Source organism: Chaetodon auriga, chromosome 17, assembly GCF_051107435.1.
Source record: "Chaetodon auriga isolate fChaAug3 chromosome 17, fChaAug3.hap1, whole genome shotgun sequence".
In the NCBI taxonomy this organism is placed as follows: Eukaryota; Metazoa; Chordata; class Actinopteri; order Chaetodontiformes; family Chaetodontidae; genus Chaetodon; species Chaetodon auriga.
Window position 1 is genome coordinate 12,396,209 of NC_135090.1, and position 18,893 is coordinate 12,415,101.

Below are 18,893 nucleotides of genomic sequence, written 5' to 3' on the forward strand. Positions count from 1 at the left end.
ATCTCACACTGGAGAGACAAAGCACATTTATTATTAGTCACTTTTATTTATTCATTTATTTTTTTTTTCATTTATTTCTTTATTTTCTTAAACATAAAACTGTTAAAACAGCTGTCAAAGAGAGGGCATTAGTATCACAGCCAGTCAAGTCAGCTATGTATCCGAGTCCATCTGAGTCTTTCATCTTTCTGTCTGCCCGCATTGCTTCAGTCCCATCCATCGTCCTGCCAATCTCCCCAGTCTTTGAGCACATGCCACTATACAGCACTTGTCAGTCTCTTGTTTCGCGCAATGATGCGAGCTGCTTGTTTTGAAGTATTTTCAGTGCTTTGAGTGGTGCCGTTTCATGCCCAATACACATGTTACTCCGCATGGAAAGACCCTGATGGTCTGAAGGAGTGTCTGTATAGAGTTTCCAGTCACTGCATTTGACATTCCTGTTGTCACATATGTTTGTAGGATTGGACGAGCGGGAATTTGTTGCTGATCAATCAATACTACTAATGAGATTGGCAGATCTAATTCTAAACAATTCCTCATGAGCTGTTTGGGGCATTGAGTGAGTATACTGAATACAGAAAATTCATCATATCCTACATCTTCAGTAAATTGCCAATTACATAAAACTACGCTAAATTAACTTCCAAATACATAAATTCATGTGATTGTCAAAACGTTGAGGTGCCTTTGTTCACATTCTCATTACTATTATCTCAGCTTTAAGCCAATTTCCATTTCATTTTGAAACAAAGTTGCACCGACATTAGCCCTGATTGATATCCAAATACACACAGCAATAAATTTAAGTAACAGATCTCACATTCCAGTTAAAAACAGCGGATATACCACAGTTTTATCAGTGTTACTAAACTCAATCTGAATAGTCGAGAGACTGGAGACCTACTGATGTAAACAAGTTTGTCTGTGGTGCTAACCTAATCCAGGATGTAAACAAATGCTTATTTAAGTGGTCAAGTAGGAGCTAGTGCACAGGGCTACTGACAGGATTGGATCAGGGCCTACAAGCCAACATAACCACGCAGTGCACAGGAGAGGCCACTCATCCCAGTAGCATACAGAGTCAACATAATGCTTTTAAACGCTGAGGGTCTGAATCATAGGTCCTTTTTAGTCAAACAGCAAGTTTCTTTTTTCCCATTTCAAAAAGAATGGCAAACATTATCTCCCTCTCTGAATAGACAGGCATTGACAATTACAATAAGCACTGAAAAAAAAAAAGAAAATAATACAATTTTTTGTTGGCCTACCCCAATTCTGAGTGAGTTGCCATAAGTGTAATTCTTTTTTTCCATTGCAAAACATTCTCTGTATGAACAGAATCAAAATCTCAACAAAAGTTTCTCAGATGCACAAATATGTCACATGTCCCATTCTGTATTTCCTGTTTTTTTGTTTTTTTTTTCTCAGCTCTTCCACACAAGAGAATTGGGCCGGCGGAGCCAAAGCTTCACTGTTTATATCCAGAAGATCTGCATTTCCCACAAGCCAGCGCTCCTCTCCCTCCATGCTGCGTGCTTATTGGTCAAAGCAGAATGAATCACAGGATGGTCACATAGAGGTGTCATGTGATTGGTTGAGATGATACTCCACAGAGAGCAAACTGTTGTCCAAGACGACAATGTCGTATTTATTTATTTTTTTTTTAGTTTGAACATGATGCATTGTAGTTCCACTGTCCAGACCCACCCTCCACCCCCCACCCCTCATCTCCAGCGGTCCAGAGGCAGTCCTCTTCGCCCACAGGTGGGGAGTCAGGGGTGTGAGGAGCAGAATGGAGAACCTGTTTTTGTCTTTACATTGAGAAAGAGAGAATGAGACAGAGAGAAAAAGTCCATCCATCCATGTTCTTTCCACCCACCCCTCCACGCCCAAACCCGGGGCTACTGCAAAGCTGATTGGTGAGCAAGAGGAGAGAGGAGGGGCGGGTTCAACTGATCAGGGATCAGCGGCAATCAGTCTATGTATTGATCAGTGATCAGGAGCAGTGAGTGGGTCCAGCCCCTCCTCTCCCCTTGACCTACCCCAGTCCCCCCACTCCCACCCAATTTCAGCCCATATCAGAGCAGCAGGACCTGTAGACAGAGGTGGCCCCCCCTGGCCCTCCACTGTCAGAGGATGATGCAGCAGCGGCACAGACGCTGGCCACCTCCATGTACAGAAGGAGGGGGTGTCACTGGGGCAAAGTAGGCATGGACCTTGATCTCTGGGAGGTGGGCCTGTGTAGGGAGGAGGTGTGTTAATGCAAGGGTATGAAAAGATGAAAAAACAAAACAAAAAACACAAGATATGTTCACAATTCTCTTCTGTGTCCACTCTATTTTTGCTTTAAGGACCAGTGGGTAAGATGTAGTGGGATCTAATGGAAGAATGTGGCAGAAAATGTCCATTTTTTTTAATATGTTTTCAACAAACAAGATGTGTCATGTTTACTTGTGAGCTCTGGTGGCAAGCAGAATGTTTTATCCTTCAGACAGAGCAAGGCTGTCTTTTCCACCATTTTTTGTCTTGTCTTTGTGCTAAGCTAAGCTAACTAGCTGCTAGCAATAGCCTTATACTTAATGGACACATGCAAGAGTGGTGTCGATCCTCTCAAGTAACTCTCGACAAGAAAAGGAATAAATGTAATTCCCAATTACATATTCCCAAGTATAAACTACTATTTATGGTTTTTACATGAAATAAGGCAGAGAATAACGGAGCAGAAAAGAGATTTTAAGATGTCAGTTGTCCAATCCCCAACAGCTTTTATTGACTTTTATATGACTTCCACTGACCCGGATGCGCTTGATGCCAGCCCTGGTGACTTGCTGACAGTCGTACAGCTCAATGCGCTCCAGACGATGGCAGCTCTTCAGGTGCTCCAGGGTCACATCAGTGATGAGGGGGCAGTTGTCCAGTTCCACCACGGTGAGGCGCTCCTGACCACAGGTGCTGCTGCTCAGAGCTCTGATGCCATCGTCCGTGATCAGCTCGCAGTGGGACAGGGACTGTCCGGGGCACAGCGGGGTTGGACACACACAGATAGATGGATTAAAGGTCCATGCGCAAGCAGAACTTGGCACAAAATCAGAGCTGCAGGTGTAAAGGTTTACCAGTGCTTGCAGGCGAGGGCAGTGGATAGAGAGCTGAACCAGGGTGTTATCTGTCACCTGTGGAGAGGACAAGCTTGATTAACATACTGTTCTCACATGTCTAGAGACAGCTGAGAGTCTGAATTAAAAGATACGGGAAGCGGGTGTTGCATGTTTGCATCTAGTTTCGTATCCAGCTAAAACTTTTTGCCCGTGTCACTTCTTTTCTGCTCTGCTTTCTGCCAAAATCAGTTTAAATACTGAGGTCATTGGACTGCTCTCTCTCGCCCTCTTGGCAGGAAACATACCCTGTCATGCTGACAGTCACTTGTTTCTTTTTCCCACAATCTAATCTTTACCCAGACAAACAGATCAAAGCCAAGAATCCAGATTTAAAATGAAATAAATGCCATGAGCACACTGTTGAGAACAAAAAATGAAGCCACAAACTTACCAAAATACATTCTTCTAAGTCCATTTTTTCAAGCTCGTGACAATTCTGCGAAGAAATACACAACGCATTCAATTAAACTCAGAGAAATCAAGGCGAAATAAACCCAACAAAAGGTTCACAGATGAGGAAACAGGACAAAAGGAGCAAAATGAATCTCACCCTGGCCAGCACAGTGAACCCAGCGTCTGTAACATGGGAGCATCGTGCAGCTTCCAGGATCCTGTGAACACAGACACACACACACACAACCTGTAAAGGTTACGTGGAGAGCACAGTGTAGCACTGTGTTTTACCAAGGTTCATTAAAATCATCAGCCAGCAGTTGGGTATGAAGAGGGACTCAGCGGGCTGCACTGCGGTGTCACAGATTCTTAACTAGGTTTGGGATCATGTGTCAGACCTGAGATCGTTTGTCAGATCCTAACCGTGCCTGTTCAATCTTTAATTTGCAAGCTTTACGCAGTGTGTGGGCCCTTTGCTGTTGTTTGCCTTAAAGTATGTGGAAGGACTACAGTGATGAAAAGGAGAGGAGGAGTCTGGCATTTTCAGGTAACTAAAATTACTTGCACAACCACAAATACCTATGATGATTTAGTCTATTTTTGGAAACAATAGTAGTCAACAATGCTTGATTTTGTGGATGCTGCAGCAAGCTGTTGGTCTCCTTGTGTCTTATATTTGTGTGTTTTCTCACTTGAGTCGGGGACAGTTGAGCCCCATTGCAGTGAGGGAGGCATCAGTGATGTTACTGCAGCCAGACACACACAGGATCTGTAGCTTGTGGCATCCTCGGCACAGACTGACCAGGCCTTCATCTGTTATTTGCTGGAGGCAACAGACGCACAAGACAAATTAGAAAATCAGAGACACACAGACGTATCCCTCATGCATTATCATCTCCCTCCTCACATCCCACAACCAAATGTGTCTTACTGTGCAAGACTGCATATTGATGGTGGTGAGTTCTGGGCAGTGTTTCTGAAGGTGTTTCAACGCTCCATCGTCCAACTGGGATTAGAAAAAAAAAAAAAGCACCTTATTGTTAATGAAACACATGGATCAATAGGTCGTGTATGTGACTGTGTACATGTGAGTTGATGTGTCCGGGGATAAAGGGAAAGAATCCTTTGCTCTATTTCGCCCTGTTTTCCCGACGAGTTGAACTAACTCCTGTCTGACTACTGTCCCCTGTCAGCCCCAAAAGATGATTCATGAGGGTTTCACTGTGTTTTTTTTCCCAAGCAAGAAAAATAGACTTTGGTTAAATGAAAAAAATAAAAATAAAAACAACTGAGACACAGTCTCGAGAAAATATAGGTTCTACAGAGGCAGCAGGAAAAGAAAATGCAAGCTCAACACAAACCACTACATCAACAACAAAACCAACCAATGAGATTAAAATACAAGTAAAAAACCCAAATTCCACGGGATGGAAAATACAGTGTGTTGGGAACAGCAAGTAGGGAAAAGGGCACATTTTTCTTTAATAAGTGATTTTTCAGTGGTGGGAAAGACGTGTGGCTTCTGGGGTATATCATATTTGATTTCTTTTAATAATCTGGGAATTTATAGGTTTTGGTTTTCAGTTTTGACAGTGTTCCCTCAGCTGAAGCATACTGTGTTGTCTTCACCACCAGAGGACCGTGTTTACAGTAAACTGTAGTGGACAGTGTCCTCTGGCAGCAGGTAACACAACAACATCTTAATGCATGACAGGAAAAAAAAAACAGATCAGGCACACATGTCTTAACCAGTCTACTCCTTTTTTTAAGCCATCCTGACATTTTATGGTGAAAATGTATAAAAAGATGAGCCTTAACTTCATTCATTTATGGAATTATTTGTATCTTTTAAGATATTTAATTGGAAAATCACAAAAGATACAACTAATTGGCTGGTGAAGGAAAAATAAACTCTTGTCCTGGTGTGTATATCCCTGTCTCTCTACATATGTCTGTCTCTGTGTGTGTGCACTGCCGTTACTGTACCTGTGTGCAGCCTCTGAGGAACAGTGCTCGTAAACCATTGCAGCCTCTAGCCAGAGCCTCAATGCCATCACGTGTGATCTGGTCACACCATGACAGGTTCAACAACTCCAGCATTCTGCAGCCATCACTGAGCATGCACACACATTACACAATGAACATAAGGACAAAACACACAGGACATGTGAACCAAATTGAGGTATGTGTTAAATCACACCTGTGTATGTTTATTAGAGTTCAACAAACAGTGTGCACAATGTAGAGAGTGTGTGAGGGCTTGAGGAGGAAAAGAGAACTATTAATTGGGGTTGTGTTGTGTGGTTGTGGGTTATAGTGGCCAAGGCAATGTTGAGTGTGCGGGTGCTACCTGAGGGCCTTGAGGGAGTGGTTGCTGATGGACACACAGGAAGTGAGATCTAGCTGTTTGAGTTTGGAGCAAAACTTGCTGAGGCTGAGACAGGTGCTGTCTGTGATCTTGGTGCAGCCGTTCAGGTTCAGCACTTCGATGTTTCTGCAGTTCTGAGCAAATGTCCTGGGATACAGTGGAACAGTAGAGAGGGAGAAGGGGAATTACTCAAGAGCCGCTTCATTGAATAAATAAGAAGTCAGATGCTTGGAGCGGCTCAGGAGCCAATTAACAGAGTCATCTACAGGCCCTTGGGAGGTTGTTGTACAGCTACTGTATGTTTCTATTTTTCACTCTCCAAAGAGCAGCTTGTACCTCTTTAGATCAGTTACTTACAGAGATGATTAAATGTGAACGAACAGATCAAGAGGTTTCACGTTAAAATTAAATTACACTACAATGGCTGTTCTTATGTTTTTGTTTGTGTGTGTGTGTGTGTGTGTGTGTGTGTGTACACAATAAAGTGAGATTTAATGGAATCAAAAAAGACTCCCTCGTACAGACTCCCCTGGGACTGCAGAGGCACAAGCTGCTTAAACTTTAAACAATCATCACACCGTGTGAACACAATTTCTTCAGCAAGTAATCAAACCAACAAGACTTTTGGGAAAAGCCAAAGCTTCTATCAGAGTGTGCCACGGACACAACGAGAATCTCACTTCATGGAGGCATCTCCCACGCTCAGGCAGCCCCTGAGGCTCAGCTGCCTCAGGAAGCCTCCACATCGCTTCGAAATGTTCTCCACCACCCGGCCCTGAGAGACACAGAGAGAAAGAGAGAGAGGTGGACAAAGAGATGGACGGAGCCACAGGACAGAGGATCAGCTGCGACGTCACAGTCGGCACCAAAGCCTACTGACCCAGCACTAAGCCTTGGGCTGGATAATGCTACTCAACAAGCACACGCGTGCAGCACATAAAGACGAGCGCACACACACTCACGCACACACACACAAACGCTGTCCATTCCACTCCTTCCCTCCTCTCTTTTACTCCCTCTCATAAATGCAACCCCTCACCTCTATGTCTGTCTGGAAGTTGAACAAATCAATCTTCTGCCAGTTGCTGCCATCTAGGGCCAGGACGTTCCACGCCTGAGAGGGTGACAGACAGGTTGTGGACAGAGACAGGCATGGGGGGTCAGACAGAGGTGGGGGGGGGGGGGGGGGGGTGAACGGGGACCCTGTTATCATAATATTCAGGAGAAATGAATGAACATAGTGGGTCAACCTCTCCTGCACAGCACTCTGTGGGTTTAGCTGTGTGTGCGCATGAACCAGGAACACCAGGTACACTCGCTGCTGTCTTCACCTCTTAATCTAGTGTGAGGATTTGCTCCTTTTCTCTGTTTTATATCACTGTAACCAGGAGAAATGAGATTTTCCTCACAGAAATACATTGGAGCTGTTGTAAGAGAAGCAGCCTCCTCAGCTCTGCATCCACGTGCCGAGCCCTTATTATTCACAGATAGCTCATTCATAAACGGCTTTCAGCTGCAGTGCACAGTGGCTGCACAGTGGTCCGCTCATACATAACCAGCAGATGGCACTGTGTTAAAGACATTTCCAGAGAATTCAATGATGGTAAACCGGTTTTAATTTAACCATACCACAGTTTAGAATTACATCGATCCATTCTTTTCAAACAACAAGTGTGTTAGAGCACAGTGGGTGGTTTGGAGGTGTGGAGAGGGAAGTGCTTACCTTGGACACTTGGGCACACCTACAGAGTGTGACCACATCTAGATAGGAGAATATTCTAGAAAGAGAGACAAAAGCACAGAGTGAGTTTGTGTCGGATCTCTGGTCGTTCTCAGATGAAGAGCTCAGCTTCTCATTTAACTTTGGTTATTTACATTTTCCTATTTGTGTGATTTAATATATGTTTGTGTGTGTGTGTGTGTGTGTGTGTGTGTGTGTGTGTGTGTGTGTGTGTGCATCTGTAGAAAACAGAACAATCCCCTGTGTTCAGCTGGTAGCCCCACAGACAGGCAGTGTTTGAGCTGTGGGCCGGTCAGCCACAAAGGGCTGCATGCAGCAGGCTACTGGGTCAGCTCAATCCATTAATCTGCCAATGAGTAATCTCTGGCACTCAGACAGGCAAGGCCACAGACAGCATGGGACAGACAGACAAACATACTGTACGTATATATACAGACGGACACGCACGCGTGAAACCAAACATGTGCACCCCGTCGGATTAAACGGCCCATCGCTGCTCATAGAAGAGCCTTAGAGGGGCGATCTATAGACGATTTGAGGTATTCAGAGAATTGTCATGGTGCCAGCGCTGTGAGTGCAGCTGGGGTCTGAATGTCCTTTTAACCCTAGGAAACAGGAGCTGGCCATTGTTTCCTTCATATAGACACGGACAAAGGCTGTGTGTTTAGATGTGTGTTGGGCCAGGGCATGCTGGGACATGTCCGTATAATCTATACCGGAGTCTTGTGTCAAGGGAGCGCATGCACACGGTCGGCAAAGCGATACAAAGACACCCACACATGTGCGCTGGAACATGTCGGACACGTGGACACACACGCGCACACACACACACACAGAGTTCTTGGAGTGACTGCGAGGCTGCAGAGAAGTTGACCAATCAAGCAGGCGCCCATCGATCTGCCTTTCTAATAACTGGTTAATGGCTGTCACGCTGATCATTGATTGGCTGTCTGTTTTAATCAAACACAATCTGACTTTCCGTTATGTGCCAGAGAGAGGCCTTTTATCAACCGCAGAAGAATTGTTGTTAATCATGCTCACGGGGAAGCGATCAGTCAGTGTGATTTGGTGAGTCCTGTTCCGAGTCCTGTTTGACATTTGCGCTTGATAATAAAAGCATGTGGAGAGCAGCCCTCGTGTTTCTGATGAAGACAGACTGCTGAGTACAGATGGACTACGGCTGGATCACTGACGTGGTCTTTTTCATAACAGTGAGGTGATATAATAGAGCCAAATTCAGGAGAGCAACATCATGAGCGTGTTCTTCACCTCACACAAGAAAAGGCCCAGTGCTGCCTCTGAACACAGACAGAGGAGAAAATGAGTTTGCAGCCTTTGATTGCTCTGTCAAATCCTGCCTGGGAACGCCTGTTTTCTCTGACATGGTACATAATGGGATTTTGATGGAGCGTAGTCCCATTTGTTGACAAAATGCACACCTGGCCCTTCAAGCATGGCTAGATAAGAGAGAATCAAGCCTCCACCGCGAGTCGAGGACTGTTTGCCATAGTACCTCGGGTTAGACATGAATTTGGGTGGTGCTAGGGAGGGTGCTGAGTCAGTGCTTCTGGGTAAGAAAACTCTCTCCTATCTGTCAGGTTCCTCTACATCGCGACACAGTTTTCACAGTTTATATCCATGCTGCACTGGCCTAGATAACAGCTGTTTACAATGCACCACCTGAAAGGCAGACCAACGCAAAAACAAGTCAGGTACTTGCACTCAGTCGCAGTGATATACAAAACATAAACCGCAACGCTAATGAGAACACAAATTAATCAAATGAGCATATTCATTAGCAAATACTCCTCTGGCAACAAGCACAGAACGCTGATCAGCAGCTATTTTGATAAAGTACTAATCATTTACGTTTCAAGCAAAAGTATCAAACATTTGCAGGTTGAATCTTCTCAGATGTGAGAATATGATGCTTTTCTTTATCAAATCTCAAAGTTTTTAGGTTTGGACTGTAAAACTTTTTACTATTTTCTCTCATGTTCTTGCCACAAAGATGAACTGAGAAATTAATTGGCAGATTAATCACTAATGAAAATAACTGTTAGTTGTAGTCCTATTTCCTTTCAACAGGTGTTAAAGCCTGAAGAAGTAAAAGTGTGCAGTATTTCTAAAGAAAAATGCAAAAAAATAAATCTAAAATTGAGTCTGAGAACATTATTATTCTTCTTTCCTGTCCCATTAATCATCTCACAACCCCTTAGACTCATCCTGCAACCCCTTGTAAGGGTCCCAATCCCCATGTTGAGAACCTCTGATTTACTCTATAGTCTTAAATAATATCTAATCATAAACATGGTGTGAATTTACTTCCTGTTTGTGAATTTTGGAGTTCAAAATGTCCACACACAGACACATTACACAAACGCACCTGAAACAACATAACATCCCTCATTACGTACCAGGGCCTTAACAAAACAATAAATCCTAAAAACGAAACGCTCCGGTCAACCCATCGATAATCCATGGTTTAAAAACAAGATTTACTGTCTGAGTCTTCCTCACAGCTGATGTTGTATAAGCGTCTCAACATGACACATGTGACAGCAGGTCATGTGTTGTAGCTATCGAGTGCAAATGAGTCCATGTTTTTCTGTCCACCAGTGCAAGCAGCGCGAGCGGTAATGGGTGTACTGGTAGTCTCTGTGGAGCACAGCTGGAGCAGCAGAAGAGCACAGCACTGCGGAATTCCCCACCAGCTAAGACAGGCTATTTATAGCACGCATACACAGACATACAGTTTGCATAGGCCCAGGGAACGTTTCACACACACACACACACACACACACACGGAAATACATTTCACATCATGTGTCTGCTGAAGGGCTTCATGCAGGTGCACCCCTTTCAAACACACATGCTCACTCACACACTCAAAAATCCACACAGAAACCAGTCATGGGTGTGTGTGTGTGTGTGAGTGTGTGTGAGCGTGTGATGTCAGATTTATGGGTCATGGTGGACAAAATGTTGGTCTGTAGGTCAGTTAACAGAACCCCGTTTCAGACGAGTGACCAGCGCACGTCATGTGAAAAACACACAGAGACACCTCCACACAGCGAGTGACAAAACAAACACACACTGACGAAAACGCACACATACACACTCACGGAACTGTTCAAGGCTGCTTCAGCTAATGAGTAACCCTGACCTAAGCCCTGGTCCCAGGGTATGCTGTGTGTGTGTGTGTGTGTGTGTGTGTGTGTGTGTGTGTGTGGTGTAGGGAGGCTCTGTATTATTAATCTTACCTTAGAAGAAGCTCTTTGGGGAGCTTCTTGTTAATGGGGGCTTCATCGCTGTTTGAGAACACCTGCCGAGACACAAGATAAACAATAACAAAGAGCGTGTGTGTGTGTGTGTGTGTGTGTATGTGTGTGTGTGTGTTTGAGGTGGTCAAGAGCAATGAGACAGAAAAAAGATACAAGCTGCTATAATTGTGCCAGAGATCAAAACATTAGAGCATCACGAGAGCACGACAGACACATACAGACCTCACTCAGGCGTGATGTGCTTAAAGGACGAGTTCACAGCGAACCTCATATGCAAACACATGCATTACAAGCTCAGCCGGGCACTTTAATGGTCAATACCGACCACAAAAAGTTCACTTCTTAGAGCTATTTCAATGTGAGCGATGAAGGACGAATCCACAGTGATCCTTCTGTAAAGAATACACCAAAGTTCAGCTAAAGCGACGGTGACATGAGGCTCAGCCAACCAGAGCTTTTCATTATTATTCTACTACGAAATTCCTTTTTTTTTTTTACCATCGCTCCAGATCAGCAAGGAAACACTGTCCGTGGACACACAAAGACTACTAACTGTGGAAGATACCCATTTGATTTATCTACTGCATGCTTGAGAAAATTATTTTTTGCACATAAGTGAATTTTGTTCTTCTTCACTTGCATTGAAAGCGCTTTATACCTGCAGGGCAGTTCCTTTTATCCGCTGGGTAAACTTTGACAGTCACACAGTGGCACAGAGAAGGTCTTTACTATGGAACACCTCAGTGCTCCATTGAGAGGAAATGACGACCTCTTTTTTAATATCTGGCACCCCTTCCTCGATGATCTTCCTGCAGAAAGGGCGTCTGCACCGCCTTCACAACCAACCTTTTTCTGTCCTTTGACACGGTACGAATGTAAACAAGAACGCATGTTAGGTCATTCATAATGCATGTCAATGGCACTTATGTATGTTAATTAATGAATCTATTCTTGTTTGCAATATCTGTGCGGTCTCCTTTGTTTGGTTGTGTAAAATTGATAAAATATTATTTTTAAAGGCTTTAGCAAGGCATCTCTTTGCAGCCAGAGTGGATAAGAGGAACGATTATCAACCAGTAACACTTTCAGCGTACGTGAGTGAGTGTTGGCTGATGACATATTCTTTAACAAAAATAGAACCTTGTGCATCTTTCTAGTGAGAACAGTGAGGGAAAAAAAGCTATTAGTTCCTTAAGCTATGTTAACAAACAAGCCAGAGCTACACTTGGCTTTCCACGTCCTCTCCTTACAAGCTTATAATTCTGTTAGCCTGGTCAGCTTGTTGGCATGCTTATCTCAATTAGTCTACTCGCTGGATGTCTGGCCATCTGCTGAGTGGGACACACACACACACACACACACACACTTACACACTCGCAGGTGATTCAAGTCAGACCTCTCTGTGTGAAGAACGGAGGCAGAACATTCTAGATCAGGTGGGCTGTATTCAGCCATGAATTTAAATTACGGCAAACACCCACATTCGCAGTGCCTCTGCAGACGCGCATCCTGCCAGTGATATACACTCGCATCCTCAAAGACTCCGAAGCTGTGTCTAATGAGGGGGACTCCCCACTGTGTCACACACAAACTCAAACACCGAAATGAGGAAACACAAAGGGGAGCGAGGAAAGGCACGGGAGGAGCAAAGGTTGATGCCGAAAACGCCTCGGCTCCAGCTAGCTCCATGACAGATGCAAGCTCCTCGAAAGAGAAAGCAATAAAGGAGAGGGAAGATGGGAGGAAGGGGAAGCAGGAGGAGGCAAGAGACTGAGGCAAACAAAGAAACGGTGCTACAGTCAGAGACTACGGGAAAAACTCGTCCACACGTCACCGCAAAAATCAGAGAGTGAGAGGGAGAGAGGGAGGTGAGGAAGTAAAGGTCATTCGAGGGGAAGAGGCACGAAAAAGACAAGCGAAGGAGTTGGTCAAGTCAAAAGATTAACTACGCTGGTTTGCATTTTAACACCTTGGCTCAGGTAACAACACAGCACACAAAGCGGTCTGAAACACAGATGAACCTACTGGTTATCCAGTAATAGCTCCAGGATATAGTCAGCAACCACTGGTTCCCACATAATTCTGTACTGAATAACACATTATCTCAGTCCACCAATGAGGGCCAGACGCCAAACTACCTCTATGGGAAACTTAACGAAGGTTCAACGACACCTATGATTAGAGTCTTTATCAGCATCACGCGACTTTCGCTCTGTTATATTTAGAACTGTGTCAAATGAGGAAACTGAAAGTAAATTGACCTTAATTGAACAATATTGTCGGTGCAGAATGGAAGGAAGAGAGCCCGGCCTGTCAATAGACAAGGCCTTAGCATGTTCACTCCCTGTCTCTCTGAAGCCAGAGGTGGCTTAGGATTTAGCACTAAATTTAGACTTAATTCCAAACCACCTCTGTAACACATCACTCACCTTTGACCTTTCCCTGACAAACAGTTACACCCAATCTAGACAAAACCCGGTGTGCTTTACACCAGACAGCTTCGATGACAAACAGAACACACATCACACGGTGTCTGTGATGTAAACTCAAACTTTTGCTGTGTAATCGCTTCATGTTTGTCTCTACTGGTCAAACAAAAAATTTCAAGTCATTTAACTAAATACCAAATACCAAACGTTCGCTGGTTCAAGCCTGCTGCTATTCACTTTTACATCCTTTAGGGCTACAATTGACACTTATTTTCATTATTGATGAATATGACACTGATAATCCAGTTTCTTGAATAACTGATTAACTGTTTAGTCTATAAAATATCATCAAACTACAGCATAATTTCTTCGATGTCATCAAATGTCTTGTTTTGTTCATCAGTTCACCACAGAACAAGACAAGAGCATCTGTGACGCCGGAGCAGTTCGCGTCTTTCCTTGACGATGTTACCTTGAGCGATCAGAACTTGCGACAGACATTTTTCAGTGTTATTCATTGACTGAACCATTAATCAGAAGACGCTGGCGGAGAGCCTAGATGCAGTCTACTCTCCCCCTTCCCTCCCTGAGTGTTGTGCAAAGCAGACCCCGCGGAAGAAGCTGCCAGGCGGAATGGCATGAGCGCAGCATTAGGTGTGTAATCTCAGCCATTATTTCCAGGTACGGCATTATGACAGCGAGGTTCAAAGCCACCTCTGCTACGCATGCCTCATGAAAGTCATCACCTCAGCGTTCTGGTGCCCTCGTTCCCCGTGCCAGCAGAGCAGCATTCCCAAGCAGGGAGTTCCTCTCTGCAGTCTTACTCCTATTCCTCGACAGTGTACAACAGGGTGGGTATGCAAATCTGGCTTTTGAACTTGCATGGCTCCAGTTCAGAGTTTCTTTTGCGGCAGTAAAGCAGCTATGAGGAAATCAGATCCGGGTCGTATTATGTGTTCAATTTGAGGCCTGCAATGCAAAGCCTACGGGGGGCCTCGTGGCAGGTGTTCACTATGAAGCATCATTGGGCTGTTAGTCAACCCTCCAGTCCCAGGTCCTACACCATCACCCCCTGCTCTCCAGTCCCTCTCTCCGGCACACAGCAGCTCGTTTCCCACCATCCGCTGGTTTTCATCCACCTCTAAGAAGCTTACAGCTCTGTTGAGAAATCCACTGATACGGCAACACACATCAACACCACCACCACCTTCTGTTCTCATTCACTCACACACAGACCGTATGTTCGTACTACTGACGAGCTCACAGCGGCCGAATACCTGACGGAGAAAGTCAAGTACCATCAAGTCAAACCTCAAAGAATGTCAACAATGCACGAATGATATTCAAACAGATGATGCTCACGGCGTCGGGGACGAGTTGGATTAGAGCTGATTTAAGGTTTGCACACAACTGCAAACGCCAGCGCAGCCAAAGACGGTAATTATTATACCACAGGTATTAAGCATTAGTGAAGGTTTGGGCACTAAGTTGCACTTCAAAGCCACCTGTAAGATCGCACGCAGTGGTGGAAAGTCACCAAGTATGTTTAGCCAAGCACTGTGTTTAACTAAAATTTTTAGATACTTGGCAAAAATATTTGCATTTTATGCTACTTCATACTTCAAACCCAGAGTCAAACATTGTACCTTTTACTCCATTTGACAGCTATAGTTACTGGTTACGCTGACAAACAAGGCTTTAAATACAAAGCAGGTAATCATATTCCAAAATATGATGTACATAATGTAGTAAAACTACCTCAACTTGCTACAACATTCAATACTACACACACAGTGATGCATCAGTGGGCCTCATTCTACCTGCATTGTGAGTTTACTTTAGATACCTCCATGCTGCTAACATTCCTCTACTTGTACTTGTAGTGATATTACTACTTCAACTTGAGTAACAGATGTGATGACTTCTTCCATGGCTGCACCTGAGCACCCAGCTCCTATGACAGGGTGTGTGTGTGTGTGTGTGTGTTCGCCACTCTCCAAGCAAAAACGATCACACAAATTTGGAGAGGTCGTGGGAGGAAACGTGACAATTCACAGCACTCGCGTTTCAGTCCACACGACGGCTGACTCTGGAGCTCGGAACCATCTGGAGTGACTCTCGGAGAGCCACCCCAAACCTCCTGTGGCACCTGTCATTCACAGACGCCACAGGAGGTGCCAAACCAGGGTGGTGACTAATTGAACGGCGCTACACTGCTTGTATTTACAACATTACTCTCCATCTGCAGACCCAGTGCTCTCCCCCCTCCCCAATCCTGAAAGCCTGTAACCTCAGGCGACAGTGCCAGCCAGCCTCGGCCCTGATATATTGACTATCCTCAGCCACAGCCCTCCTGTCCCGCAGTCCTGAGCTCCATGTTGTCGCTGTCTGCTGGTGCGGCAGGACAATCACAGGATTTCGGATTACCCTTGACCAACAAAACGCCTCGCATGTAAAATTAGGAGCACGGCCGACCACACACGCACACGCACGCACGCACGCACGCACGCACACACACTTTGCTTATACAAGCCCACGACTCCCACGTCTGCTGGAAACAAACAGTTTAACCGTTTGGTGGTCCCCTCCCTCTGTCATACCTCGAACCGGCCCTTGGTGATACCGTTCATGTCTGCGGCGGCTCGTCCTGCTTCACACCGCGCAGACACCAGTCGAGCCGTTTGACGACTGCCGTTATTGTTTTTGTCGCCGTTTTATTTTTGGTCGGCCGGAGTGTAGGAGCCGAGCTGGAGCTGGGTCCTCACACCCTCCCTCCCGCCCCTGACCCAGCCGTCAGCGAGGCTCCTGTCTCCGGGTCAGCGAGGTGCTGGTGAGGGTGGTGTCGCTCCGGGGCGGCCGGCGGTAACGTTAACGGTCGTTGTCTCGGAGACCGACGGCTCCCCAGCCCGTCTCATCACAGGGCTACCAAAATAACAATAATAACATGGACGGTCTGTCAAGTGACTTCACTTCCGCCTCTCCCTTCATCGCTCCAGCGCGAGCCAGCTGGCCCCGAAATCTCCCAAGTTTGCTAAAACCACGAGGGAAACGGCACATCACCGTCCGCTCTCATGTCCCTCCGCATGTCCCCCGCATCGGGCGCACGTATGGCGGCTGACACGGACGTTTTCCTCAATGTTTTCTGTTTACTTGCGGGGAAGGGGAGGGTTTACGTGACGTCATTGCTGCGGGAAAAGCACGCGTGGTCGATTTGTTTTGATTGTGGGGTCTTGCGGAGATTTGGGCAAATAACGACAAAGGGTCCCTTTCTGGCCGCATTCGCCGCGCCGGTCACGTGTCCCGCAGCACCGGGACGTGACCTGACACGAACCTGCGGGTCTGATTAGAGGAAGGAAACACTCGTATCTGTGAACGCCAGATCCAGAGCCAAGACTTTCTCTGCACTGGAGATGTGCAACACGGTCACGTTAAAGCTTCAACCTGCAGACACACACCCAAAACAACTTGGGCTCCGACTTGCTCGTCACTCTTACATTATGTAAACTGTTTGGAAATGCGTCTCTCAGAAATAACAAATGTGAACGTATTAAAAATGTACGTAAAGAACAAATGGCAAATGCCCCATTTCATCGAGCTTTATGTGCATACAGGCCTATCATAGGACCGTTATCACTGATGTGTGAGCAGCATTTGTGTTGTTATTTGTTAACGATAAAGTTCTAAATATATTTCCCTCTAGAACTGAGTCCAACAAAACATATAATAATAATAATAATAATAATAATAATAATAATAATAATAATAATTTCACACCACAGTACTGTTTTTAACTTAAATCAACAAATATACATGTATAACTGAGCATCTGTATCTTTAATAGTAAGGCAAGTTGGGCCAGGGGAATTATGAAAGGGAAAGATATGAGAAAATCCTTTAAAAAAGTGTAAATATTTCTTCTGCACAGCATATTTTTTTGAAAGAAAAATACCGAAATGACTTGACGTTTTTCCACTGAACGATGCATCATGTTTAAGATATGTATCGTATGTTTTATATGAAGAATAATTTGCAAAACATACGCACTCATTAACTATGGCTGTCAAATAGGCGGCATGTAGTTAAGTAAAAGGTACAACATGTCCCTCAAAAATGTAATGGAGTAGAAGTATAGAGTAGTATGAAATGGAAATACTCAAGTAAAGTGCAACCCTAAAACTGCAGCTACGCCAAGTATAGTACTTGAGTAATTGTACTTAGTTACATTGACTGGGTATCTAATTGAAATATAAAGACAATACCTGACACCTCAGTATATACAGTGTATAGACTGCAGTCTGCGCACGATATTATTATTCTGTTGTCACTGCTCAGTTGTGTGAGGTGCTTGCATTTCACAGCTACTTTACAGGTTATATATAATCAGCTTCTGAAATGCTAAAATTCATGCTCTGTTCAGTAAAGACACAACCTCAACAGGAAATGAAAGTCTTTAAACTCTTATTTTTTATCTGCCACTGTAGTAATCTGACATTTTTTTCAAGGCAAATCAACATGTTTAGGTATTTCCTAAATACTAAGTTAAATTTTCCATAATTCCTGTGCAGTCACCTGTCTCATTGAACATTTTTTAAACAATTTGATTCATAATGAAAACAGGCTAAAATATTTTCACTGTCAGATTTGTTTAACTCGTTTAAAGAAAAATGAAGATTTTACAAGTGAATTACAGACAGAAATGGCTTTATAGGATTCAGGGTTATTGCTGATTTAACTGCCAAACTGTGGGGAAAACCGTAGCTCCAGCTTATTCAACACAACAATAACGCACAACAAACAACGATCTTATAATATAACTGTATACAACACTAAAATGGTTCAATCTGGATAAGGAGCACTTTAACTTTTGATACGTCAAGTCGGACTATATTTGAAATGGAGTATTTTTACATTGATGTACCGCAACTATGACTTATGTAAAGGATCTGAGTACATCTACCACCGCTGCTGTTGCAGGTTTTGGAGACAGGGCCGCAGACAGACTAGAGCGTGAGTTACACATCTACAATAAAATATCTTTACAGTCATTCTCAACAGCCGCAGCTAGAGGGCGATCTTACGCAGCCTGCCTCCTCTGTGCTCACTGTGGACTGTCACAACCAGGGGATGTTTGCCCTTGTAACATAACTCATGTTTAACTATCAAACAGTATGTACATAACAAAATAAGTTCCACCTCAACCTGATAAAACATTTAAAAATGCTGCTTACTTAACGATAGTCAAATATTGATTGTGAGAGACGTATTTGCATCTGATGTTTCTGGATTAATATTACAGCTGCATTGATGTGTCTGTTGTATTTTGCTGCTTTAGATGTTCCAGGTTAAGCTCATTTTAACCATTTTATATTTTGTTGGGTGGTTTGATCTACAGCAATTCATCATATGTTTGTAGCGCCACTGTCCTGTGAGAACCACATATCTTTAAAATGACAACTTTTCATGGGATCAGAGGAAACACATCATCCAAGAGGGTTTTTAAATTGTTTATTTAGCTTCAAAAGT

The 18,893-nt window shown here is 44.3% G+C and overlaps 1 protein-coding gene across 2 annotated transcripts; it reads right to left on the reverse strand.

Moving 5' to 3' along the window:
* Positions 1-22: 22 nt before the first annotated feature.
* On the reverse strand, positions 23-16,142 carry fbxl2 (F-box and leucine-rich repeat protein 2). Of its 2 annotated transcripts, XM_076755318.1 has the most exons (14): positions 15,971-16,142; positions 10,921-10,982; positions 7,640-7,694; positions 6,956-7,030; positions 6,597-6,691; positions 5,899-6,063; positions 5,535-5,661; positions 4,480-4,554; positions 4,241-4,371; positions 3,706-3,766; positions 3,547-3,591; positions 3,114-3,170; positions 2,796-3,008; positions 23-2,237 (listed from the first exon to the last, which is right to left on the reverse strand). In XM_076755318.1, the coding sequence occupies exons 1-14, from the start codon at positions 15,998-16,000 to the stop codon at positions 2,130-2,132; spliced, it is 1,299 nt and encodes a 432-aa protein (XP_076611433.1). In that variant the 5' UTR covers positions 16,001-16,142; the 3' UTR covers positions 23-2,129. The 2 variants fall into 2 exon arrangements, with proteins under 2 accessions (XP_076611433.1, XP_076611432.1); XM_076755317.1 differs by having other exon boundaries at positions 1,995-2,237; positions 2,796-3,170; positions 15,971-16,128.
* Between the last annotated feature and the right edge of the window lie 2,751 nt (positions 16,143-18,893).